The sequence below is a fragment of the Cygnus olor genome, chromosome 1 (genome assembly GCF_009769625.2).
Source record: "Cygnus olor isolate bCygOlo1 chromosome 1, bCygOlo1.pri.v2, whole genome shotgun sequence".
Taxonomy (NCBI): domain Eukaryota; kingdom Metazoa; phylum Chordata; class Aves; order Anseriformes; family Anatidae; genus Cygnus; species Cygnus olor.
The window spans coordinates 40904108-40931358 of NC_049169.1; the positions used below are offsets into that span (position 1 = coordinate 40904108).

Below are 27251 nucleotides of genomic sequence, written 5' to 3' on the forward strand. Positions count from 1 at the left end.
TGCCTAGGGGCATTAAATTGTTATTGCAATATGCAAATGTAAAATATTGCGTTTCTGGAACAGCAGTACAAATCACAGGGAAGATGAGGGGACCCTTCTGTCATAATTTTGTACTTCGTGGAAAAGGACTTGATTGAACAAGAGAAGCTGAAATAAAGTGCACTTGGTAAACAACCTCCTGACCCTTGCCAGAGACTGGGTCAGAGGGAAACACTACTAACGGAACTCATGAACTCACCAGACAGGCTTAGACACTGGTGTATGAAATGCTTTTTTTAATGTATGGTAGTAACGTATTGCAGACTATGAGAAAATTCCTGTTTGACCTGACTATATTACCCTATGCTGTTTTAGACTGAAGAGAAGGACTGACGAGAGCAAGGAAAAAGAGTCTGCAGTAACTGCACAGAGATCCAGCAAGTGGCCGAAGGGCTGGGAACACCAACACTCAGCACTGGTCTGCTTTACTTCACACCACAAGTTGGAACGCAAGAGGAGAGAAGTGGAAAAATAAATTATTAACAGACACACAGATGAGAAGTTGCTGATACTCAGACAGCATGTTCGCTAGCAGGGCATACTTACACGTTGAAGAAACACAGTGAGGAAGCAGCAGGGTCTGTCGCACTGCTTGCCTCTCAAGAAGTCTTGACCAAGATACAACATGACACCACAGAGCAGGGCATCCGGTCACCCGAGATGATGCAGGGACTTTTATGTAAATATTTTAGCATTGCATAGGTAATCCTATGCACTGGTACAAACAGCTCCCATGCTGGGGACTGAAACACAAGCCTGTCTAACTCTGTCCCTGATCTCCCCCAATAAATATTCTGTTTACACATCAAACTGCATTCCTTGCATTTCCATTTGACAGATTTGGTCCTGTGCACTTACCTAAAACCAGCAGAATAGGTATTTCTGAGTATGATGCAAAACATTAAAATACTGAAATGAAATTATTTAAGCCCAAACGACCTCTTTATTTTCCAATAGCTTATTGCACCTCAACCATCTGCAATTCATATCACTGCAGATGAGGAATTCAACCCCCCCAAGGAAACAAAAAGGTATCATTTCACTACTTTGGTGTTTGCTCTGAAAAGACTGCATTCAGGGCCTTCCTCTTCATCATCTCCCACAACTCTTATTTTAAATATACAGAATTAAGAGAAATAAATACGTACTTATTCCCAGAGACACAATCCACCTGTATTTTCACATTTACTTAACTGATGGCAAACTTCAATTTTAGAGTAAGTCCTCTGACAAGGAAGGTTCTCAATATTAAATGATTTAGTTAGCTTCTGCTCAGGCATATTCAATTAAAAATGTTTCTACCGAAACGGATAAAGCCCAGCCCTCCTTCCAGTAACATTTTAAATATGGAAGACTACAGAATAAAAACAGCAACATAATCCACTACATTAAACAGCAGCAATACTTCTGTTTTCACACAAAAGCTGCTCCGTGCTTTAGAAAAACATTATTTTTAGATTTCCATTTCACAGGGATAAAGCTCATAAGAACTGCTACCAAACCTAAAATTACATCTGCCAACTTGTCCTGTAGAACAAAATCCTTTTCCTGTGGAAGATTAGGGCAAAAGCAAAAACATATGTCATGCTAGCATGTCTCAACCTCACACCATAAAAGATGAGTTTGTTTAAAATGTTTAGTAGATTTACAATCTAAACCTACAACTAAATTCTTAATAGAATTTGAATGCACATTCTAAAGCCATGTTAGAGTTTCTATACCCTGCTGAAGATAGACTTTTCCAGGGAGCACTCTTTATTACATATAAATCGTTCAGATTAATCATGTCATATTTAAATTCAGGACCACTAAGCCAGCCTTCAAAGCTTATAAAAAAAAAAGGCCAATATTCTATGCTTCAAGGAAAAAAGGTACTTTTATGTCTGTTGATGTATTTAAATAACAAGGACTGACTGTACAAGTTTATACCAAATGCAACTCATTTATAAAATACCTCTTGGTAAAATTAGTCAACTAGAAAGTCTTTTAAAAATAATTTAGAGAAAAAAATGGTTTACAACAAACATTCCCATGATATGTTTTGTATTTTGTGCCAATTAGGCTTGTTCAAATTATATTAGTATTTTATAGGAAAATAGTCAAAAGCTGTTTTCAAACAAGAAGTTAAACCAAAGGATCTAGAATATTTTGCACTATCTTAGTAGTGTCACAACTGCGATAAAAAGTTTGTTGAGCTGTCCTAACATTTGTGTTCAGATACAGTACATTTCAACCTAACCACTTAGGATAAGCAATCCGTATAAAACTTTTCTCCCTAGATTAGATTCTGGAAAGAGAACTCCACAATATTGAGTTCTGTGATCTCAGGTACCTCCTATAAATGCTCCAAAGGATTTAAATTGTGTAGCATGATGTTGATCAGTGTTCTTTGTGCATGTTCAGAGTTCAAGTATTTCATGAATTGGACAAACGGAACTTGAAAAAATAGGTATCAACAGATTGGAGCTAAAAATCTGGAATACTGAACAATCTCAAAATCTTAAGGATAAATCTGATTTGTGACTAATATAAAAAACTTGAACTTTTTAGTAAAAAATATGTCATAAAGTATGTATTTCAGATTTCAGAGGTAGCCTAGAGGAAAAAAAAGGCATGAAACTGACCGACTCATCAAATGCAACTAACCATGGTTTAAACTGTGAACTACAACTTTAAATTCTTTAAAAAATATCTTCACTAAGAACTTACTCAGAAGTCCTCTCTGTGATTAATTACTAGTTCTGCAGTAGATCCTGTGTGTTCCCCAATGCTATAAATCATTAACAGTTATGAAAACAGAGGAAGCAAGAATTAACCTAAACCTAAACATTTAGAATGCTTCCATATAATGCAACTTGTGGAAAAAATAAGTTCATAAATAATTTTGACAATGTGATGATGATTAAGTGTCACAGTATCCATGATCTTTTCCTGGTTTTTAACTTGTGCTTAGAAAGAGATCTGGTAGTTTCGCTACTTCACAAAGTTTATGATGTGCACAGATTACCAACTTTTATACATGAAATCATCCTAAGAATATACAATTACCACTCTTCCTGCCTTTTCTGCCCTTCATTCCACCAAGAAATACATTATTTTCTCTTTGTCCACAGCCAGTAACTAGTAAAGCGCTGAGTAGTGAGACTGCCAGGAATATCTTTTTCTTTCGGGACTCAGAGGCTCCAAGTATCAAATCCAGGAACCAAATGCTTCTTGACATCCAGCCCTCTTACCATAAGAATCTATCAAATTATAGTTGATACTACATAATGTTCCAAGTGTATTTACCAGAAAAGCAGCCATTCAAACAGAAACAATTCAAGCTGTTTAACCCTTCTCCCCGTAAAACCCTCTTCTTCATTTGAATACATGATGCTACATTTAAATTACTCACTGAATTTCTATCCAGTTCCCCGTCAACCAGAACGGTCTCCATACTGAAAGAGCGTGTTGCCTCTCTCTCCTTCAGTTACAGGTCTTCCATCCTGATACTCAATAACCTGAAGGGAAAATAAAATAAAATAAATAAATGAATAAGTCATTTCCAGTGGATGAAATGAAAAGTGGATTTCATCCACTGGAAATTTTCACTTTTATAATCTCTCAAGAGTATAAAGAGTTTCCTATGGTACATTACGGTTCCTTGCAAAGTCCACACTAGCCCATAAAACTCAGCCTTTTAGGAATGAAGGGAGAGAGGTTTTCCCATAAAATGGCCAGAACAAAAGCTATTCCACACATACTCACAGAGGCAAGCCTTTACATTTAACCATACTTGCACCAAATGAGAAAGAGTTACACTGGAAAAACATAAGCAAAAAAAAAAAAGGGGGGGGGATCTTTAGCCTTTCCTATCTTTTTCCCTTGGTTCAAGACCCCAGCAGCAGCACACCACTCCCAGCCTGTAGACACAAGCACACACACACAAGCTGTTTGGGTACATAACAGCTCTTCTGGAAGAGTAGGAATGCAGAACTTTGCAATTTTACTTCAGAAACAGTCACCACAATGGAGAAATCACATTATTCATGCCAAACAGTACCCTCTGTGGCACTTTTGGATATTCAGCTTGCGTTCACCACACTGGCAGCTGGAAAACAAAGCCTCATTCTCTAGACACTTCCTATTTGCTTTTCTGATAGAGAATGGAAGCTGTAAGAAGCCTTAGTACTCACATCACATTTAAAGTCACCGGTGAGACAAGAAAAGGGTTTGGAATCAAGCACAACTCACTGGGCAGGCGCACGTCCTAACCATTCGCTCAGTGGGTTCAAAGAGGGAAGCAGATGAAGATGAAGGGAAAAGAAGATAGGAAAAGAGAAGACTGGAGAACACGCACCAAGAAGACCGTGTGGTTCAACGCCTGCCTCAGGAAATACAGCCTGGTGAAAACAAATCTCACTATACAGAAGAACCCACTAGTTTTTGTTCTTGCATTACGTGAAGTATATCCGAATTAAAATTCCCTTGGGAATAACAGGTAGAATGAATGTAACACAGCAAGCTGAAATACTAAGTTACTCTAACATGTGCAACCACAACACAAAAGGAAGCATTAAATTTTTAAAACAAAATGACATAGTATGGCTAAAGAAATCGGAAACGTTAGCGTTCCCTATGATGCAGTTAGAAGCAGCAAAGAGGACCGTACTCAAGTACCTGAGTAATTCCTGAGATGACATGTAACTGGGAAGTGTATGCCTAGATGCTTTCATTTAAATTAGAAACAAGATGAATTTGAAGGGAGATTATTACGAGCCATTAATTCACGTTGCTAAAGCAGAAGCTAACATTACCACAGGAAGAGCAATTCCTCGCAGCAGCTTTATTTCTAGGAGCAGCAGGCACAGCGAGGCACAGCTTCCATGCTAGCAGAGGGGATGCAGACCACCGAGGCACGATTGTTTAATGTCTCTTGGAGGCGGATCCTTTTCATCTCTCCACCTCCACACCCATTTTAGGCTCTATTATTAGCAGGCTGTTCAGCAACACCAGGACGGCTGCAGACGTATTCAATTTACGGAAACGCCAAGCTCTCTTTAAACAGGATGAAAAACGAGTGACACTGCAAACAGATGTATACACTGATATCTAAAGCAGTTAGCTCTTCTGTTACACGGACTTGCTACGGTGCCCAGTTATCCACATAAACAGATCTTTCCTGACACAGGAACATTCACCCTAAAGCTGTTTTCAACACATCTTTATTTTTAACAGGTATTTTTAATACATGATATTTGTTGGTCACACTGCCGGTGTATTCTGGTCCTCTCTCTGTTCACGTAACTGCAGTCACTTCATCCTTCCTCGTGTCAGTCTCAAGGGTAGCATTGTGACACGTACCTTAGCGTCCAATTCTCAGCATTCACTGGCTTTCATGGGCATCAGGAAGCTAATACCAGCAGAGCCCAGTACAATACAGGGAAGGTATCCAGAAGAGGAAGGGAGAAAATACTGCCTGCTGACGTCTGAACAGACACCGAGAATAAAGCAGGCGCAGAAATGGTTAAGGACTGCATCTCCCCACATTGTTTCACTTATGAGAAGACATTGAGCTTGGCTTATTTTACTTGGCAAAATGAAGGCTGAAAGTGAACGATATTGCTGCTGAAAGATGCCAAAATAAACACCAAGGAAGGGAAAGGGATCGCTAACAAAAGGATATTGCCAGAAAGGACAAATAAGTATCAGCTTTGAGAATAAATTTATTTTGAAAATTACAGACGTAAGGAAAGGGAATTCATTTTTCAGCTGCAGCCAGGTCACTACGAGGGTGCTTCCAACAGTAAGTTAGGTCTGTTCTACTTCAAACAGAATCACACGGAATCACAGAATCACCTAGGTTGGAAGAGACCTCCAAGATCACCGAGTCCAACCTCTGACCTAACACTAACAAGTCCTCCACTAAACCATATCACTAAGCTCTACTCTAAACGTCTTTTAAAGACCCCCAGGGATGGTGACTGAACCACTTCCCTGGGCAGCCGATTCCAATGCCTAACAGCCCTTTCAGTAAAGAAGTTCTTCCTAATATCCAACCTAAACCTCCCCTGGCGCAACTTTAGACCACTCCCCCCCCAAAAAAGAAGCACTCACACAACCCCTGAGAATGGGCAAGAGCCGTTTATTGCCGGGACATCTTGCAGGCAAGCCTGCGGGATGTCTGAGGTGTTTGGTGGCCCCAAGCTAATGCTTGCAATGGAGCCTGAGCAATGAGTAGGGGGCTCGCCGGGCACTCCTGCGATGCTGTTGGTGCTGTCGGATGGCAGTGCACAAAGACATGCCGCAGTAGTCCCCGGTCTGTTGTGGCAGAGGTGGATCTACTTCCATCGGTTCCTCGACATGCGGTGGATCCAGCTCCATTGGCTCCACAGTGCTGGGCAGAAGGCTAAGCCAGTCCTTGACCGGGACTGCCCAAACAGGATGTCTTCCATCAGTAATGTTTTCTGGCCAGGGTGCCGAACCAGAGGGACATCTAGTTCCATGCCTCAGTCCCATGCCACTCTCGGCTTGGTTTTCATGGACGGGTCCGACACTGCCCTCAGGTTTAGAGCCATTACTGGGTCCCGCACTGTGTCCCGGACTATGGGCATGCCTCTGCTCCCTGCGGCTGTCTCTCTGATGTTCCCGCCTTCGCCCTATGTCACCGCTGCTCTAGGGTAAGGCCCAGGCCCCCTGTTGCTGGGTGTCTGAGGGGCCAGCCTGTTACCTGCATCTTGCGGTGCCAATGGTACCACCTGTACCTATCTGTGGGCTGGGTGCCAGAGGCCCCTTGGGCACTGGTCTCTCTAGTGCCACCGTCCCTCCGCCCACGACACCTCTCTTTCTGGTCAGATGCCTTCCTTCTTGGTGCTTGGCTGGACTGCATCGCTGCACACCAAGGAGGCCTGCCGCTCGCCTTGCTCTCCTAGTCCTATTCCTGCTGCACCAGCTGACAGTCAGAGGGCCTAGATGCTCAGCGAGTGGTGGGCCAGCTGCAGGGGGCCTGTTTTATAGGGCCCGCAGCAAAGGCGGGGCAGTGGTGGCCGCTGTGATCTCAACAAGCCTCTGTGATGGAGTGGCCCACGCGTGGCCAAAGGCGGCTGTGTCAGGAGCGGCCTAGAAGATGCCCTCACGTGGACAAGGAGGAGGGTTGAGGGGGCTGAGGGCCCCTTTTGTGGGGCTGGCTCCCCTGGGCCATTTGGCTTGCCAGAGAGAAAGGCTGCCCCTAGGCCACAGGGACTGCCCTGCACCTCCCATCCTGTGCCCTGGGTTTAACACTGGTTTTTAGGTAATTTCATTCTATTCTTTACGAAAAAGAACAAAAGCAAGGTGCATCTTCAGCCCTAATTCCCATGTGTGCTTTGTGCTCCGAGTGAAGAATTTCTTCCTCACGTCACATCTAACCTAAATCTCCACTCCATTTGTTCAAAGCCATTATTCCTTGTTCCATCGCTACACTCCCTGACAGAGTCCCTCTCCAGCTTTCTTCTAGGCCACTTTTATGGGTAAGGTTAGGTGGCAAAAATGCAAGACCTGGCAAATTGCAGCCTTATCTACCTTGTTCCACACATTCCACATGACGTTTGAAAACACAACCCCAACATTAAATCACTACCTTTTTAGCTTTTGGGAGGCATTTATGATATGCCTTTTCTGTTCTGTCTACATTCACCAATGTTGGCAATTCGGTTGTCTGCCTCGCTGGTTGGTTTGGGGCTTTTACTTTACAGATGCTCCTACTCCACCACCATGACTCTTAAGACCTTAAATGTTCAGAAGGGCGCACAAACTGCAACCCTGAAGAGAAATATATGACGATGCCCCAGCTAATCATGCTTCTTTTATAAACAAGAGATAAAAAAAGGCACTTAGAAAGGTGTTGCTCATTTTAAAGCAGCTGTATCAGTCAGACAAATCATGCCATAAAATAAGCTATTTCTCTCCAACTGTGACGATAACCTAGGGCAATCAGCTCAGAGGCATATATTTAAAGCAGAAGGGAGGTCCCACTTAGCACATGATCAAAACCCTGTCGTGCTAACACCTGTATTTCATTCCCAATATGTTTGTTTTCTGTTTCATCAATGCACCAAGTTACTTGAATCCTTGCAGACTGTACAATATAGGTGGGTTTTAGCTTTGTCCCTAAGTATTATCACCCACAGTCATCAGATACTCCCTTTGCACCATGCTGCTGTTTGTGATTTGTTGTAGCCTCACAGCAAGCTCTCTTATACTCCAATACCATAGCGCAAGTGCACGGCCTCATCTGTGACCTGCTAATGGGCTGCACTCAGTGCACGCCGAAACGGATACTGCTTGCTGCTCTGGCCTGTCCAAGAGGGAAGCATTCTCCAGGGCTCTGGCCTCAAAACGGACCTGCTATTCTCTGTTGGATGCCTGCCTTCTTTCTTTAAGGCCTAGAATACATTAATGCACTTAAAATGCCCAAGATGGGTATCAGCTAACAGTACACTAAATGTTGTTATGATGACACAGGTGTAATTACGCGACTTCTGGGTTCAATGAGGCAACAAACAAAGACAGGCAAAGTAGCAGAAACAAAACCTAGTTGTTGTTTATGTTGGCATCAGGAACAGTACAAGAAAAATCCCCTAGATCCTTGCAGAGTCCCAAGAGCACCTGAGAAATGCTGCTCCACAGGGAATCACTGGGGCTGGCAGGGCCCTCAGGAGCCCACCAGGCCCAACGCCAGCCCAAGCAGGGCCACCCAGAGCAGGCTGCCCAGGGCCACGTCCAGGCGGCTTCTGAAGGTCTCCAAGGAGCCTGTGCCAGTGCTCCTTCACTCATGTGTAAAGAAGTGCTTCCTGATGTTCAGATGGTACCTCCTGTGTTCCAGTTTGTGCCCATTGCCTCTTGTCCTGGCACTGGGGACGACTGAACATTGCCCAGCTGTCCTCTTTGCACCCTCCCTGCAGGTATTTATAGACACTGATGAGAGACGCAGCCCAGGGCCTTCTCTTCCCCAGGCTGAACAGGCCTCTGAGCCTTTCCTCATAAGAGAGGTGCTCCAGTCCCCTCACCATCTTCATGCCCCTTCACTGGACTCTCCCTAGTAGCTCCATCTCCCTCCTGCCCTGAGGAGCCCAGAAGCGGACACAGAGCTCCGGGTGCAGCCTCGCCAGAGCTGAGTGGATCGGCAGGATCCCCCCTGCCAGCTGCTGACAGATCTCTGCTGCAGCCCAGGGCACCATTCGCTGCCTTTGCACCAAGGGCACGGTGCTGGCTCACGTGCAACGTGGCGTCCACCAGGACACCCTAGGTAAGCACTTCTCAGGTGTGGTTATCAGTGCATTCAGTTCAGTAAGGTCCGTAAGGAAGATTAAGACAGTACCCTTGAGAAAGGTAGAGGTGCTTATAAAAAATGGAACAACATATTTATTAAAAATTAAGAGCTAATAGGAATAGGACAGTTTTTAAGAGAGTCAAGAAAATCTTAGCCTTAAATCTAACTAGGGTAATCAAACCAAGACTCTCAAATAATCTCCATGTCACTCAGTCACACAACAGGGTGAAGGTTCACTGTGGTCCACAGTGGGAGACAAGCGATAACGCTGAGCTGTGAAGAGGTCAGTGCCCTCCATCTGAGGCTGCCGAATTCAGTGCAGCAGAGGAAATACAGCCCCCTGGCTGCAGCACAAGACCACACGTCACCTCTTTCAGCTCATAAATCCACATACCCAGTACGGCCTGTTAACAAGCTGCAGATCGGGCCAGGTTCTTGCCAGTGACACAATGTCACCTCATGCCAGGGACTGCATGTTTGTTGAGAGCAGTTCCGAGAAAGCAGAAATGGAGACGGAGTTACTGATAAAAACGGTGCTCGGCCAACAGGGTCAAAAGATTGAGCAAAAAACATTGTTAAAAAAAATATATATATGCCCCCAAGTACATTATGATTATGTCATGTTGTAAGCCAACAAATGCACCCTTATGAAATGTTTCCTTCCACCCCAAATTTCATCACCTGCCTTCTCATTTCCTGAATAAACAGCTCACATGCAAAGAAAGCTGTTTCCTCTGTTTCTGTATTGCTGTTTTCAGACAGAACAAAACAGGAAGGGTGAAACACTTCAGAAAGACTTTAAAAAAAAAAAAAAAAAACACAAAAAGAACACTCATCTAGAAACAACTCGGAAAGTAGAAGCACAGTCCTGATAGCTCAGCTATACTTTGAGAGCGATAGATGAAAATGAATGCCAAGAAAAAGATACCAGGCTTCTGAAAAGCCACTGCAAACTTTAATAAATTGCTGCTTAAGCAGACATCCCACAGGCAAACTTGTCCTGGTAAAAAGACAGGGTACAGAGAAGGTAGTGAAAGTCACCTCCAGTTCAGAAAACCAACACCCTCTCAAATCCGAAGTACTCTGGAGCCCTTTTGTGCTTTACAGGGCAAAAGCTCCCCTCAAAGCTCCCCAACCCGTCCCAGTCTTCTGCAAGTTCGCTCCCAACATTCAAAGGAGATGATGGTTTTAATGGTAAAAATGGCTATTTCTTCACATAAGAAGTCTAGTTATCTAGAGTGTTAGTCCCGTTGCCTCCACAAACCAGTTTTATCTAAGCTCCATATAGCTTTTGAGCATAAGAATGAGAGTCAGGAGAGAACACCTATGAAGCACCATAAAATATTTACAGGAATTGTTCTGCTTTATTGTGATGACGTAGGGAAGATTTAATCGAACCTTACATAGGCAAGTCTAGAACTTTGTTTTTACATTTCAAGACGCTGCAGTACCAACCAACAAAATAACCAAGTGGATGCCAAACCGACCTCACCGCAGATATACTTCTATCAACGCTAGCACTGCTTACACGAGGTTACATTGGTCAAGGACAACCTTTGAAGAATAAAAAGACGTGCTCAAAGTGGTCAGACACCTTTCAAACTGTTTTCCTTTCAGAACCCCACCCTGGGACTTGAGGGCACATTTGCTATTTGGCCTTGTGTTTTTCCTGCACAAGATGACAAACTAGAAAAGATTTAACTGTGACAGGACAAATTGAATAATTTTAATTTAGGGAATCCTGCCTTTCTTCTAACGGTGTTAGGAATTTCTTTCACAACTGCCAAGGTGCTACTAATGCCACACACCCCCCTTAGCTAGTCAACTAAGGTTCATCTCGTTAGAGGCTTGCAGCAGAAGCCAAGATACTCCAATTAATACCCCTCTGTGCTGAGAGGAGAGGCCAGCCGGAGCTCCCTGCGGCTTACCTCTGATTTTGGCACCTGTACAAGGCTGCAGCACCACAGGCGAGGCTGAGACAACCGGTCCTCCAGGGCTGTATGCCTCTCTGCAGGCTCCCTCGCCCACACCAGCCACATTGTTGTGTTTTATTTGAAACAGGCACATGCAGATCACTGAAACTGAGCTAGGGCAAGCCACCACTGCCGTGCCAGGCCTGCAAGCAGGACAGCGGGTGCAGGACCAGCAAGGGGCATCCTCGCAGCCCGCCCCAGACGCAGCCACACCAGTTTGTGCATGTGGGCTACGTTTATATGAAGCCGCCGACAAGGACTGCAGACTAGTGCAGGAAACGAAAGGAGTCGAGCCACGGGAAAAGGAAAAGCAATGTTTTTGTTAAAGGCTTTTTCTGAAATGAAAAAGTAAGATAAGTCAGCGGAGATGTTTCCATAGACAAGATGGATGGGGGCAGAACGTTTCCTTCCATTTCTGATGCCAAAGTGGAATCAGTTGCAGCTCCGATACACCGGGACAGATCCGCGTTTCCTTTGCGTGGAACTTTCCAAAACAAAATCCAACCGTGCTTCTCCGAAAAGGAACATTTTTCTCTTTTCCCCTTGGCAGACGTTACTGTCAGATACAGAATCAAAGCACTAAAAAGGATAAAACGGACACTTACTATTTCAAGCCTATGAAAAACATTTTAGCCATACGTGGTAATAAGACCTAATCCATCATGCTGAAAAAGCCTCAATAAGGGGACACTGAAAGTCTGTTTAAATACCTCAAATGAAGCAGAACAATATCTTCAGTGACGAAAGGCTCTTAAACATCTCGGTTACAATACACTCATAGATACAAAGCCTCACCAGTTTTCCAAGCAGCAGTTCTGTTAGTTTTTTCATCTTTCCTTTGCACTGTGTATTTTGCTGCCTCTCAAAACTGAAAAGGATGACAAACACGTTTTAACTGTTCTTCTTATATTTTCAGCCCTGTCAAAAGTAAACTTTACGTTTTATAAAAGCAGGGTGAGGGGGTGGGCAGTCGGTCCCACACAGTGAGAAAAACCTCAAAACGTTACTTAGCTGACTCACTAACGCCTGCCTAAGGAGAATTCAATAACACCTGCCTAAGGAGATTTCAATGTTTTGACCTCTGAGTGTGCTGCCATTTAACTACACTCATTTAGAGATAACACTGGACTACAGACTTCCAAAAAGCTAACAATGGAAAAGCATTTTTTCCATTAATAAGCACTGTTACGGAATAACATTAATATAAAGAGAATAAAACACACCGTCCATCCTTCCTTCTGCAGAGCTACCAAAGACCTCTCAGTACAGAACTTCTATAAGCAGCAGCTTAGTTTAACCAAAGCCAGAACTGAGATTATTTCTCTGGGTGCTGCTCAAAAGAACCATGAACAAACAGACTTCCACAGGGTTCAGGTAAGAGACCAATTAGGATCCTAAATTCTGATCTGAGATGCATAAAATAGAAAATCAATGCAAGATGTAAGCCCGCTTTCATGCTTTTAAACTTTACAAAGACGAACAAATCTCAGGTGAGCTGTGCTTAGCTGCACCACAGTTACGTTGTGACCGGGAGGTTTTCATGAAATGGACATTCTGCAGGATTAAACGTGGTGGGAATTTCAAACAGGAACATGATGTTTATTTTCCAGTATGATTTAGTTTTCCGTAACTTAGCAGCAGTGGCTCTTCTTGATATTAAAATAGAGTTGGTGACATAAGGGATTGCCTTCACTCGGATTTCTTTAAGCTAGTGCTAGAAGGTAGTTCCCACAATTTCAAGATACAGGATATCTGTAGCAGAATTTAAGAGCAAAAGGTCAGAGAAGCACACTGAAAAAGGAAAAACCCTAAAAGTTCTAACTTAAAGTAACAACAGGTTTAAACAAGTAGCGATAGCATGTGGCTTACACAGCATGTTTTTTTAAAAAGACTTGGTCTAATTTAGATTTCCATTGTTTATGCCAAGTTCAGTTTTTTGTTTGTTTGCCTAATTAAAATTGGGTGATGCACCTAACTTCGGGCTTTTTGTGTGTCAGTCCTTTTCTATGTGCTTATAATTCAGGATCTTTCATAGGGTTGCTTTGGCTTTGTTTTCTGTTTTATTATTATTTTATTATCTATTTTATTTAAGTTGCGAACATATATTTCAAATCCCCTATGTACAAATTCAGCAACGACTAGTGCTTTTAGTGCCAAACATTCAACCTTGTCTTTCTGAAGCTACTAAGTCACTTTGATTTGGAAGTGTTATGGAATTTCATACAGCTTTTAGTTTAACAGGATGAACAACAGCAATTAAACAATACAACTTGGTCCACAGGAACTATCAAACACCGTGGCGTTCCAGCCCTTGTCAAGTGATCCCGCACTTGTTTTTTGGACAACTAACCTTCTCCTTCAGGGACTAGTATAGAAGATATTAAATTCTTTCGAACGGAAAAGTAAGTATGTGCCATGGCTGGGACAACAGGGCTCTGTTCCTTTACAACCAGAGAACGGTCGTAAGGTCACTTTACACTGCACTACCAGAAAAACAAAGCCTTGACGCTTCCGTGGAAGTTCTTTGAAAGGCTCCATAGAAAACAAAGAGAGCAAAAGCCAGCGTCTTGTACAAAGGAAGAACTATTCCATTAAGGCCCAAGGAATACTGAATGGACAAGGCATCTCTTCCCTCCCTCCCACCTGTCTACTCACGTCCTGGGTATTCAGTTTGCCATAAAACGGATTAACATGGTCATCAGAGAGCTCGAGCAGGTGATATAAGGGAACGCTGTCCTCTGAATGGCAGTCCCATAGGCCGCGTAACAGGAAGTTTTGAATCCTGCTTCCCCATCACCCTCCGTTCCCTCAATAATCAGCTCGTTGAGGGACATCAGAACAACAAGGTGAAGGTTTAATTTTCAAAAAAAACCTAATATCTTTCCCTTCTCAACATTACCTCAGTCCAACATGGTCACCAAACCCGACAAGACGTCTTATCAGTTTTTAATGGCATACTATAGTTTACTTTCATATATAAAATTGCACCTAATAGTGAGATAACATTATCTTAACTACCAAGATAATATTAGCAGAAAGCAATTCGAGACGTGTCTCTCTGCCACAGCAGTTCATACGCCCCCAAGCATCACGTTACACACCAGATTCCCTTGAAGGCCACTCACACACGTATCTCACAGCCTAGCACCCAGGCAAAGAATAAAACCCTACCTCCCATTCTGCATTATGCAAATGGCTCTGAGCAGCGACAGTTCAGGTGCCAGAGCCATAACAGACAAGTCCCTGACGTCCTCATAGTCAAGCTTCCCTCTCCTTGGGCACATACGGTCTCTGACACTTATTTTCAAACACAGCACTGACACGTCAGAAGAAGGAAAAATGAATATATCAGTTTAGATTTCCTGCAGAAGTAGCTAGAAGAATATCTGGAGCTATGTTTCCAACCACGAGTTATGCTAAAGGGACAACTGGAAAAATCTGGTGTCCCACATTTTTACTCCTTCACTGACTGAGAGCCCAGACTGGGTATTCAAAATCAGTGGTCAGAAATGCAAACCAGTGAAGTTCAGCAGATACACCATACTTATAACTAAAGGCTTTAAGTTTTAAAAGCTCTGCCTTCTCTGAAAAGTCCCATAACAAACATGCTTTCTTTTTTTTCCCCAAAAAAATGGCATGAAAAAGCATGCATGATATTAATTTCAATGAAAGCAGCACGTTTGCAGAGCCCCTTAGTCTCAAAAACACCTTGGCATGCACAACTTTTCCTGCGAGAAAGTTATTTCCTTCCTGCGTTTTGCAGCCCTCAGCAGAATTCAGGGAGAGGTGAGCTGCCTTCTCCTCCTAACAATCACAGCTTGGGAAGGAATAAGATAAATCAGTAGTTCTCAATGCAATGTCATGTTTTACTTTCCCACAACAGCTTTTAGAAGCCTCTGACATTCATAAATTAAGCTTTTCATATCAAGATTATGTCAAATATACACAGAATATAAAGTTACGATCTGGTAACTGCAAGAATGCTATTAACTTCATAAATTTCTGATTGGAACCGAATAGCCATTTGGGTATTTCAATGCCGCTTATAAGCACCAAGTGTAAAACAACCAACAAGCTTACCCATCCAAGCCACCTCCCCAAGACAAACATACAAGTATTCCAGGCACATCATGCAGAAATAAGCTACTCGCCCCCCCCCATGAGAAGAGCACCGTGCCAATACGTCATATACAACGGGGCTGACTGTTTTCAGATGGTGATAAGTATAATTAACCTTCATAACCCTGCCTTTGGCCTTGAACACTGAAGCTGAATTCATCTTGAAAACCAATTAAAATGCTAAGCACTCTATGCACTTTGGGACTAGAAAATGGCATACTGCATTCAATAAAGAAAGAAAAGAAGAGCACGAGTGTCTCCTTAGCATCGAGGATTTGTTGATTAAGTAAAAATCATAATTCTTAACTAAATCGCTTTTTTTCAATAACTGAAGAATTCTCCAATTCTCTCTGAAATATGAATGATGTTTCTCTCTGGAGCATCTAAGGTTGACGAAGGGATTAATCTCTTTGATCCCAACAAAACTGAAGTTTTAACAGAAAAAACAGGCATAGAAACAAAGGATAAAGATAAGTTAGGAGTGTTACACAGCTTGATTCTGCCCTCCTGTGCCCATCCATAATGACAGATATTGGTTGTATCAACATGGGCCAGCTCACGTGGCACAGTTCGCATGTGGAGTTTAACTTCATTCTGCCCCAGTAGGGTGCCCGTATTCATTCTGCCTTGCGGATCGAGTATCGACAAGGAAAGATACATAAGATTTATGGTACTGAAATGGCCTTTTCTAGGGCTGCTGTCTTTAAATTAGCAGAACAACTAGACAAGCAGATGGACCTGGAATTTTAATTTTTGTGACTGCTTCTTTCCAAGATATGAAAAGCATGGAAAATCTTGGCCCACAATACTTAATTGCAACCTAAGGCTTCAGACAGATCTCGCAGCCAGCTAAAAGACTATGGATTGAAAGTTGTTTTTTTTTAAAAAAAAACAAACTATGAAAGCATATTTAAGAATGGTTATGTCTCCTTGGAGATCACCTCTGTAAATCCAGCTAGTTTTAAAATAGTAAGGAACACCCCAAGATCACAAGCAACTGCCCATTTTCAAGACTACTTCTAAGAGCTGCAGCATTCCTACTTCGACACAGTGCTCTAAATTGAACAAAAACAGTTCTGAACTTTTAAAATATTTTGTTGAATATTAGTGCTTTTTTAATCTTGTTGAGACAAAAGTGTTTTTAGGAACTTCACAATGGATATCATATATCCACTTATAAAATAAAAATAAATCACATTGACTTGCCATGAAATTCAGAAGCTCATGGATCTCTGACAGTAGGTTGGGTTTCTTTTCAACCCCTTGGTTCTGTTGCAGCTGGGGCAATCAGTATGTTATTCCATTACCACATCATGCAATAATGAAGGGAATAGAAGATTACTGTCACATCCCTAACTAATGAAGGGAACAAAAGATTACAGCACACCAATGTCCAGACACTTAAAAGAGCATTTCAGAGTACACATACCTTGAACAAGTGCTATTTTGCATGTCAAAATACAAATACTGACACGGGTGGAGAGCAAAAGCACTCTAGCTTTGCTTGAGAACAAATTACTGTCATCGTTTCCTGCTTTCCACCCTTCCTGATTTGAGCTTTAAAATTATAAGATTTTAAGACAAGTATAAAATTTTGTTTATTTAGTAACATTACAATTTTTCAGTTGTTTTCAACATTTTTTCCTCCTGTATTGGAGGCTGCCGCATCATTTCAATGGAAGAAAAATCTGTGTATCTTTCTAGTTTCTTGTTGCATCCATTCCTTCACATTAATCATCATTATTATTTGCTGTGACACTAAAAAATTAATTTATGGTGTTTTTAATTTTTAAATAATTAAATATTATTTACTAATATAATATTATATTATTATATATTATATACTAATATAAATATTATTTATAATATATACATAATTAATTCATGTTTTTTGTTTTGTTTTTAATTAAAACACAAGGTAGAAACATTACTTTTCTTTATTTAACAGAAAAAAAAGCAGGTAAAGTGATCTCTGATTCTGCAATGAGCCTGAGCTGCTTATCACCATTTTAAAGTTAATGCTCAGTTCTCACAGCAGAACTTTACAGTAGCTTAACAAGGTCTCTAAAAGTCTTCCCAGAATTGTCTTCCAAAACTTCAACATCAAGTTAAAACCTACTCAAGCATTTAACCCCTATGAGGAGTTAGCTTGATTGCCGTTAATTTAAACTACTGTCATACATAGTTGTGCTGTAGATGGCAGTGTTTGATACAACTCACCTCTCTCTCTACCTGAACTTAGACGTAAATAGTGCGATACAGAGAACATGCTGCAAGGTTATTGCAAGAATCTTCAAGCATTTGCAGAACCTGTAGTAAGCAGGTATGCAAAATGCATCACTTTGAAAAGCAAAATCTTGGTCCCTTCCCAGCTGACTTGGTAAGGACCTTCACCTTGGTACTGATCAATTATAAACGTCTTAAGTTAGTGCAGCTGAGAGAAGAACATCCTTCAAAACAGAGACCCACAAACTGTTCCTGTGTATGGGATCAGGCATTTTACTTCAGCAGACCAAAATCCAAACAAGCTTTCTGTAATAATTTAAATCCTCTGCGTTTCCAATTCCCCTGGAACCAGGGCCCAGACTTCCCATAAAACATTGGCCTGCACAGCACTTGACTTTCACACTGAGCTCTCCAGCTCTTTTCCTGAAGACGACCCTGGCCCATCAGCCACAAGCTTTCCAGGCAGAACTTCCCATGAGCGGCCACTGCTGTCTGCAAGTTGCCCTTGCCCACCTCATGACCCGTATGGCACGAGCTCTGCAGGGTCGCAGAAGCAACAGAGGTCAGTTTCATAATGGCTAGCAAAATGGATCAACCACCAGCAAGCCAATAGTTAAGGAACCACCTCAACAACAATTTCAGTGCTCCCCCAGCTAAAAACTTTCTGCTCGTCTGCATCTCAAGAAAGCTGCCAAACCCTGGAACAGGCTTCCCAGTGAGGTGGTTGATGCCCCGTGCCTGTCAGTGTTCAAGAGGCATTTGGGCAATGCCCTCAGCAACGTGCTTTAGCTTTTATTTAGCCCTGAAGGGGTCAGGCAGTTCTCTCAGGCTGGTCTCTGAAGGTCCCCTCTAATTGAATTATTCTATGTGAAAGACAAGTATATAAACACTAGCTCAAACAGGTTCTCTGAGGAGACCGAATATGCAAGCTTATCAAAATGCTCCCGTGTCAGAATTCGTAACATACTGCCACTTCCATTTCATATGAGAAAGGACGACCTGCTTCTCTTTAGATCAAAATTATCGTCATCTCTACTCAGCAAAACATTTGCAGGGAACTACAAGTGCAATGAGACATCAGGAATGGTGATGAAGGATGGGCAAAAGCCAAGACACAATAAAATACCATTTCTGTTATGCCTGCGATCATGAAGCCCAAGGCTGCACTGGAGAAGAGACTGATACAACTACGTTCTGCCAGAGTACCAGCAGTAGGACTTCTAGAAATGTTATTTTCTTAGCAAATACGTTTATGTCGATAGCGATCTCCCTGGACATAACGCACACTGGGAGGAGCGGGGTATTACTGTCATTGCTTGTACAGCTTACGTTTGTAGTAATTTGGCTGGAGAGGGAGAGAGGGAGGAGGCACTTGCTGACATAAGCACCTACGCTGCAGCTTCTCCCACACTGTAACACCAGCATGATCTCTGCAAGTTAAGCAGCAAAGATTAAACAGCACAGAATTCAAGCAGAGACGTTTAAAATCTCGCAACAGCACAATACACACGTATGTTGCATGCACAAACCTTACGTACACCAGTACTGTTCTCCAGAGGGTGATGAAAAGCAGAAGGCAGAAGAATGCCACCAGGTGTCTGAGTTGCTAAGTCAGGCAGGACAGCAGCCAGGAAGAAAAACACATATACTGTCATGTGCTTAACTGAAAGAAGAAAAAGGATGGTGCATGCATGGGCTCGAAGATAAAACTGTTATGGCCACGGATGATCTGAAAGAAGATAGGAAGACGTGGCAGTGGTGCATGATGCCAAACAACGCGGTCATCAAAGCAGAAACCTGAGAACAAAGCTCAGATGGAGAAAAGGCATTTAGAAGTGCCAGACAAATGTGACTGAAACAGTTAACAACACAGGGCAAGAGTCTGAAAGATGGCTACAAGAAAAACGTGGAAAAATAAGTTGTCGTTGGTTTGGTTTTTTTTTTGTTGTTGTTTTTTAAATTGAGAACATGAAATGAATTCCAAGCTCTCCTGACCCTGTAAGAAGGTGGAGAGCAAGTCTGTAGAGCTGAAGTAGGCTTTTGTTCAAGTATAGATGGCAATAGTAACATCACATCACAAGAAGAGGGCAGATGCTGAGTCAAGTCAGCAAATTCTGTCTACTACATCCTAAAGTGAAAATATAAATGCCCCGTTGTCTCTTCTCTCCTCCTTCAAGACTCAGACTTTTTGGGTCCCTTCACACTGGAGGAAATGGGGCCCGGGGCAGGGGGAGAATTTAGCGAAGGCTTTCAGACTGCAAGTTAAAACCTTGATAACATACACATGCATTCCTTCCTTCCCTCAAGATGTTCTCCAACTTTTCATTAAGACTACACTTGCTCAGAAATTACTTCTCTCTACTCTCAAATCTCTGCTACCCGGACCGTTCTGCACCAGAACACAGGGAGCAGGCTGCAGAAGGTTAGCTTATATCGAGTTACAAGTGAGGAAAACACCAGCTGCTCCCTGACAAAAACAAACAAACAAAACCAAACAAACCAAAAACCAGCAACACACCGCAACAACGAAAACAAACCTCTCTTCCTTCCCTCCCACCAAGAGTTCACAGATAAAGGGGCAAATGCAAACATCACCTCTCTGAAGGCACTGAACTATATTCAGGAAAGTGTTTTAGGAGTGAAGAGCTTGCTTCTCCAACACTTCCCCCGACATCTTTCAGAATTATGAATCACAACAGATGCTACTTGTCCTTCGAGACAACCTAAACTTCTCGAGTCCGAACTTAAGATAGAAATAGCCTCTAAGGGAACAGTTTATATTTTATTCGCCTACAAGAAACTAACAGTAAAAAAAATAAATCATGCAATGAAATTGACTGTTAACGCTGGAAATGAAAGCATTTCTTTCAAAACCCTCACCAGTGTCTACAATGAGTAGCCCGGGCTTGTGTCACGTCTCAGACGTTTCAGCTACCACTTCTAACACTATCCACGGAGAGGGATGTCAAGTCTCTGTCACTCTAGCTTCTCTTTCCTCTACTGTGACCACCAGTACCGATGCTTTCATACGTACTCTTTCCACAAAAGGTCTACTGCCAGACAATATTCCACGTTCAGATTTTAAAAAGACAAAATTGAAAACTCATCGTCTTTAATCTGTAGTTGCCACAACAATAGACAAACAAGCTACTTCACTTAAGATGCAGCAACCTTTTGCTTCCTGAAGTTTAAAATTAAAACCAAAACTGAAAGACCCAAAGGTTCAAGAGCCCTAAGCCTCACATTCCTACTCAGCAATACCACGTGTTCGTGGTGCTGCAGAGAAGTTACAGGTCTTGTTCCAAAAGCAGAATACGCCATCAGCAGCTTGATTCTTCTACTAGATCTTTGGTAACCTGATGAACATGTTAGTGTTGCAAGCTGAAGAAGAGCAGATGTATTAGAAAGGTATCATTTTTATCTACCCACAGCATGAGAATCACAAAGACTGTAAGAATTTCAGAGGCATACAGAATTCTTGTACACATGCTAAGAGGATAGAAGACTCCCCCAGTTTATCATACAGCTCAACTAAGGAACGGAGTTCAGAAATAAAGAAATCCATGTAAGGGAACAAAGAAGAATCACAATGAAAGAAGGTAAGTAGAGAAAAACCTGCTATATCTATTTTCGAGCTTTCTGCTGGCAATAGAAGTCCCGTTCATAAGTGAATTGTATTTAGAAAAACAATCTGTCAATCAGAAGAAAAAGTAACTTAAGATGAAAAAGCAGTTTTGTTCTTATTTTAATTGTACTTTATTTCATTAAAAGGAATTAAATATCATTTGATAATAAAATAGTCAAAATTATGTCAAAAGACGTTCTGGTCACTTTTTTATTATTTTATAAAAATAACTACTTATACTCACTATATCCTGCAGCATTTATTCATTACTTTATTATGCTTGAAAATAATAACCAGCTACCAGATCTCTACTCTTCCTGTTGATATAAATCAAGCTCTGTTTGGGAAGAAAGTAGAAATCAACGACAAGATATACAAGGACAACTTTCAAAAGTTCACTGAAGAAAAATATTGTTCTTATGCCAAAAACAGGAAAAAAGTACTAAAGCTTGTTTTAATTCAACGTAAACATGCTTCTTAAAAGCAAAGCAGCACAATTTGAGACCTACCAGCTGAAATGGCAGTGACCAAACCAGAGGTCTTCTACAGATAAAAAACAAACAAACAAACCCACCTGACACGCCACAGGGCTCACTGCCTTACACCTCCTGGTTCACAGAAACATAAACCTTGTCTTCCTGTTCCCAGCTGAGAATCAAACGGCGTTGATGACATTGAGACGAACTGATCGTGAGGCCCTAAAGGAAATATTCTTGATGTTCATAGAGGAGAATATCAAGCACTGCTCTTTAAAGCACTGACGGTAAATGTGTACCATTAATATCCACTGCAAGTAGCTGACATGATACAGACCTGTCTGTTCGCACTCTCAGATCTATTTTCAGCACTTTTCCCCTCATTTTACAGGGCAGCTCTTCACGCTGTTTTCTGTCTTGATTAGCAAGCATAAGCTTGACGCTCAGAGCTTCTTTACCTTGGCGAGGCTTTCGCTTTTAATGGAAGGAGAACCTTTCTCCAAGGAGAGCAATTCCTTCTGGTTGACAGTTTTGAAAACCTGTCTTAAAACTTCTCCTTACGCTCAGTAGTTTTGTGCATTATTCAAAGAGACAGAATCTGCATTTTGCTTGGAAATATCAGTGGCCTTAAAAGGGTTTCTGTTGCTGGTATGTTAACATGGCTGTTTGCATTAAGATTTACCCACTCTCTTCTCACGGCAGCACAAGTCAGCGACAGTTCAGTGTAACCACAATCCTATTTGCAAGCGAGAATCAGGGTACTGGCTTTACAAACACCACGCAGCAAATCTTTACAGCACAGGGTCCTTAATTTGGCTTACAAAACAAGATGCAAATATTAGCTTATTGGCTTCTCTCTACAATCACAAAGACTGTATTTTTTTTTATTACTGATGAGAATTTTATTTGATCGCAAGAGAAACATCACAAAATTGTAATTTTCAGCCTCCACCTGGCCAAAATGGCCAATCTAGTAAAATCTTTAGTAAAATAATTGAAGCCAGAACTACTGGCTTAGAATTGCCACTTTTCACATATTGTGCAAACTCAATTTAGAAAATCTTTTTAAAGAGACACTAATCAAAGCAATGCGTTATCTTCAAAGCCCACAATTTGCATCATAGGGATTATATAAAGTTGCTTTGCTTATCCATACAAAAGCCTCTTCTTCTAAAGGAGTCTGCAAATAATATGAAGGACTTTGGGTCACATCAACCCTTACTACTGTGTTAACTTCAAGCCCTACCTAGCTGTGATCTCCAAGTTGACAATGGTCAGCTAACTGTTCAACAAAAGTTATCTGCTTCTAGTATTACTAGTACATTTTTTTATACACACAAATATATACATGCTCACACACAGATTATGTTCTACGGGCTTAGCCACTCCTTGCAGTAAAGCAGATGCTCCACAGGCCCTGTCTGTATCATACGCAGACAGCAGGTACCACTGGCTCTATACCACCTGCAAGCATAAAACTAAAAAAAAAAGTAAAAAAATAAAAAAATCCACCACCAAACCAAAACACCAGAACCATGCTACAGCAACAAAATATATGCATATATCCTCCCACCCCAAACTAGCAGCCCTCCACAGTGTCTGAGCTATCAAGAAGGAACACAAGGTTATGATCATGCCCCCTTCTAAAACTGCAATCTTCTGTAAAGAGCTAAAGCTTTGATTAGCCATATGGTGCCCAGAGTTGCAAGGAATGAGACAGAAAATTCCGTGCAGCAAGTTAACCATGACCTGTGTAGGAGACCAAGGCAGGAGAAAGATGACAAGGAATCAGGGAAATCAGAACGGGCAGTTTAGCTGGAGTTGCAGGAAAAAGTCGGCAGGTTGTATATGACACGAAAAAACAATCCCAGATGTCCCTTCCTCAATAAAACTAACACGTGGAGGGTCCTCACCATCCCACTCAAGCAGCGCGGAAGAGAAGAAAAAAGGCCACTTTGACTCTGGACAGGGAAGGTCCACCTGGTGTATGCACATCTGCTCTTCAGGAAAGCTGTGCGAGTCTTCTTCACTTACAAGAGGTAAGTGATGAGCACGTTACACCCACCTGAAGCACCTAACACGTCAGCTACAAGCAGCACGGTTGGGCACGCAGTCACGCTAAGCTCACCCTACACGCAGCTTCAGGTAAGAGTTTTACAGCCTTCTTCAATCCTCCTTCTTCCCGCTGGCCCCGTGTCACTATCTTTCATAGCTGCTCCAACGAGAAAACAACAATCAGAAAAAAGCAGCGATACCACAGAGAAGCACAGAGCATTGTGAGCTCTGCCCATAATAAAATCAAATAGCAGAAGAGCACGTCCTATTCCGAGACCGCTGTCCAGAGCTGGAAGACACCTAAGTCTGAGCACCAGTATTGATCCTGAAATATCTGCCTGAGGACCTTGACCTTGGCTCCCCCGTACAAGATCTAAATGACGACTTCCGATGCACAGACCCCTCTCTTCCCTTCCCAAAGGTTTTCTATATTAAATTCTGCTGGCACACGACCAGTTACTCAATTCTACAGCTCAAAATGGCAAAATGAAACATTTTCAAAATTTAGATAAAACCTGGCATGCTATACTCAGACCAAAGGTTGGCTTTATAATGCATGTAACAATCCCAGAGGCTGGTCAAAGCCAAATTATTACAGCATTTGCCCCAGGTTTGCAGTGCAAAGGCCATTAACAGCGTAGCTGATGCGCAGTACCTCACTGCCTCAATGCCAGCTAGAAGGAGACTGAGCGGTCAGAAACCCTCGACTCACACGAAGGCGATGCCCACGTCCATAGAACTGTGCCATTTTCCCTTCCCGATCACAGTAGTTACTATCTGAGTCTTCAACAAATCATGTTTGGTGTATGCTTTGATATATATTTTTCTTAAACTCTGCTTCAGCTGCTACACAAATTTTGCTTCATCTAGACTTGGATTAAACACATTAGTAATAACTCAAAGATTAGTGATAATGTTTGCTAAACAGCAATAGCTGTGTCACTTGTCTTCATTTCTTGCCATTTTCATCACATTAATAATTCACCTCAGGACTACTGCCATATTTTTAGGACTAGTATATTAGGAAAAGATAAAACTTCCCTTGGGTACCATTCTCACACATCATCCTAATGCCCCTGGATACTTTATTCTTTATTTACACGTGGACTATGCCTTAATAAAAATCAGTGTCTTTCAAGTATTTGAAGTACGTATGCTTTTTTTTATGTTAGTCTTCTAGTTAATAAAAAACAAACATTAAATCTTGAGTGCTCAATAATCCCTCAAAGAGCAGAACGGCAGCTTTTAAGACTTGTAGAAAAACATGGCAATACTGCACAAGTCTTTTACCCCCAAGCAGCTCAACTAACAGATTTTGAGAATGCTTTGTGGGAGAAAGACTGCATCTCTGCCTCTCCCATTAAAAGGCATTTATAAGCTGGTTTATTTTTCGCCGTCTTGTGAAAAATTAAAGCAGAGCAACTCTATTCTTCATATAAGCCAAGAGCTTACTCAAAACAGAAGGCAGTTAATTATCAGGCTTTGCCATTACAAGGCAGGACATCAAGCAAAACCCTTCCTTCTTGAGTAGCACCGGGATGCACATGCCCAGTGTTTGGGGCGGACTACGCTACGCCTAAGAGATTTGCTGCAGTGATGTATGCCGTATACTGAAACCAGGAACTTCAACAGGCCCCTACCGGTTAAGTTCATTGCTATCTTTTAGTGTTCTAACTTAGGATCAATCTAGCTTGATGCTTTCGAAGTCTTCTTAAGAAAAAAAAAAAGACACAAAGCCACATTTCACACTCCAGGAATTCATTCTTCTTTACTGGAAGGATTTTCTGGTATATTATTTTCATCAAGAAACCTAAGCAAAATGAATCACAACACTTTTTGGCCAGACAACAGAAATAAACTTAGCTGTTTTGTTTGCTTTTTGTTGTTGTTATTTTGCTTGTTGTTTTTAATTACACAGGCTGTAATCAATTGCAGTTGACAGAACTGACTACAGTGAAATATTAAAAACTATAAGAACGTCCTTGGAGAACTGGATTTATTTTTTATAATAAACTACGCCGGAGTTATTTGAACACATATTTATAGCTCATTCATTACATGCACTATTCATGCAGATACTTTAATTAACATAACGCAACGTTATAAAGCGTACTGCGGGGTTGGGAAAAAAGTAACACAGGCAAGTTTTCTAAACCATGGAAATACTGAATTCCAACAGTAGCAAAATTGATGCTCAAGGCAAACAGATTCAGGGTATTACATCAAATCCGCACAGGAGCAGCACCAACAAACAGGTACAAAATAGGCCAGTGGAGGTATATACTGAGTGCTGTTTCACAAGCTAGTTTTTCCTCACTTGTCACGGCTTTTTTTTTTTGCCGAGCACTCCAGAAGACAACTGCTTTGAAGATTTTACAGCTAATGTACAGCTTTTTAAAACGTGTGCCAACAGCGAAAAAACAGCCTTGGAAATAGTGTCAGAATGTAGCTTGGATTTGGACTATATGTCATATATGTCAGTAAAGTTGTCCAACATATAAAATACATGGTAAAAAGGTAAAGAACTTAAAACCTTTTTTTTTTTTTTTTGCCATACTCCAAAAGCTGTCTCTGTTGTTGACAATAAGCTCCACCACCCAGTTTTCTACAGGAGTTCATTTAACAAAGGAAATATATCACATAAATGCATCTTGCACAGCTTCTACAGAAATTATAACCCCTGGAAAGAGTGGGGCAGAGCAGAAGCCACCCTGGTACAGCCTTTCTGCCTTTGTACAGAAACTCTATGGATCTGTAAGAATACTACTGCATGAAAGAGAGTTTCAAATGTATAAATTAGAGCACAGAGCAGGCGACTTCTTCCAAAAAGTGAAATCGTACATGTACCTACTGAGGGGAAGAGAGGTCCCGTTTCCAAGGCGCCTGGCTGACTTCACTGGCTCTCTGCAGCTGGACACGGCTGCAGCATGGAAAAAAGTTCCCCCGCTCCACCCATGAAGGGGCCTAGCAATTACATTTAGTTTGGATGCCACCTGTAAAGGCAGGGAACCAGCGCTGAGTAAAGCACGCACACAAACGTAGCTTCGCTTTCAGCAGCTGGAGCGTGGATGGCAGCGCGGACAAGGAGCAGACACCGCTGCCATCCTCCCATGCGAGCAGCACGCTCGTCATCTGACCCCGTCTGCAAGTCTGCCGGCACAATGGTACGCTCTAAAAGGGACAAAAAAACCACAATGAACCCATTAAGCAAATGAGTTGCCTCCATTTTATGCTGCATCTGAGGGTATCGATGAGTGGGAAGAAAACTTAAATGGTTGGCACTTCAGAGTCAGGCCCAAGTAACACACGTTACCTTAAAGCCACTGCGTAATAATATATTTGTTTCAACCAATACATTTTCCGTGCATTAGGTAGTTGATTGCACTACTCCAAATGGATATCTAAACTGGCTCAGTTCTCAGCAGGACACCGATAACCTAATTCTTGTG

At 41.9% G+C, this 27251-nt stretch overlaps 1 protein-coding gene across 4 annotated transcripts in view; it reads right to left on the reverse strand.

Annotated features, from left to right (window-relative positions):
* Positions 1 to 27251, reverse strand: part of OSBPL8 (oxysterol binding protein like 8) — a 90854-nt gene that overhangs the window by 57310 nt on the left and 6293 nt on the right. For all 4 annotated transcript variants that reach the window (XM_040553783.1, XM_040553791.1, XM_040553811.1 and 1 more), the window contains one exon: positions 3434 to 3539. In XM_040553783.1, coding sequence (XP_040409717.1) covers positions 3434 to 3475 — 42 coding nt within the window. In that variant the 5' untranslated portion in view covers positions 3476 to 3539. Of the gene's footprint in view, positions 1 to 3433; positions 3540 to 27251 lie in introns of those variants that run through there.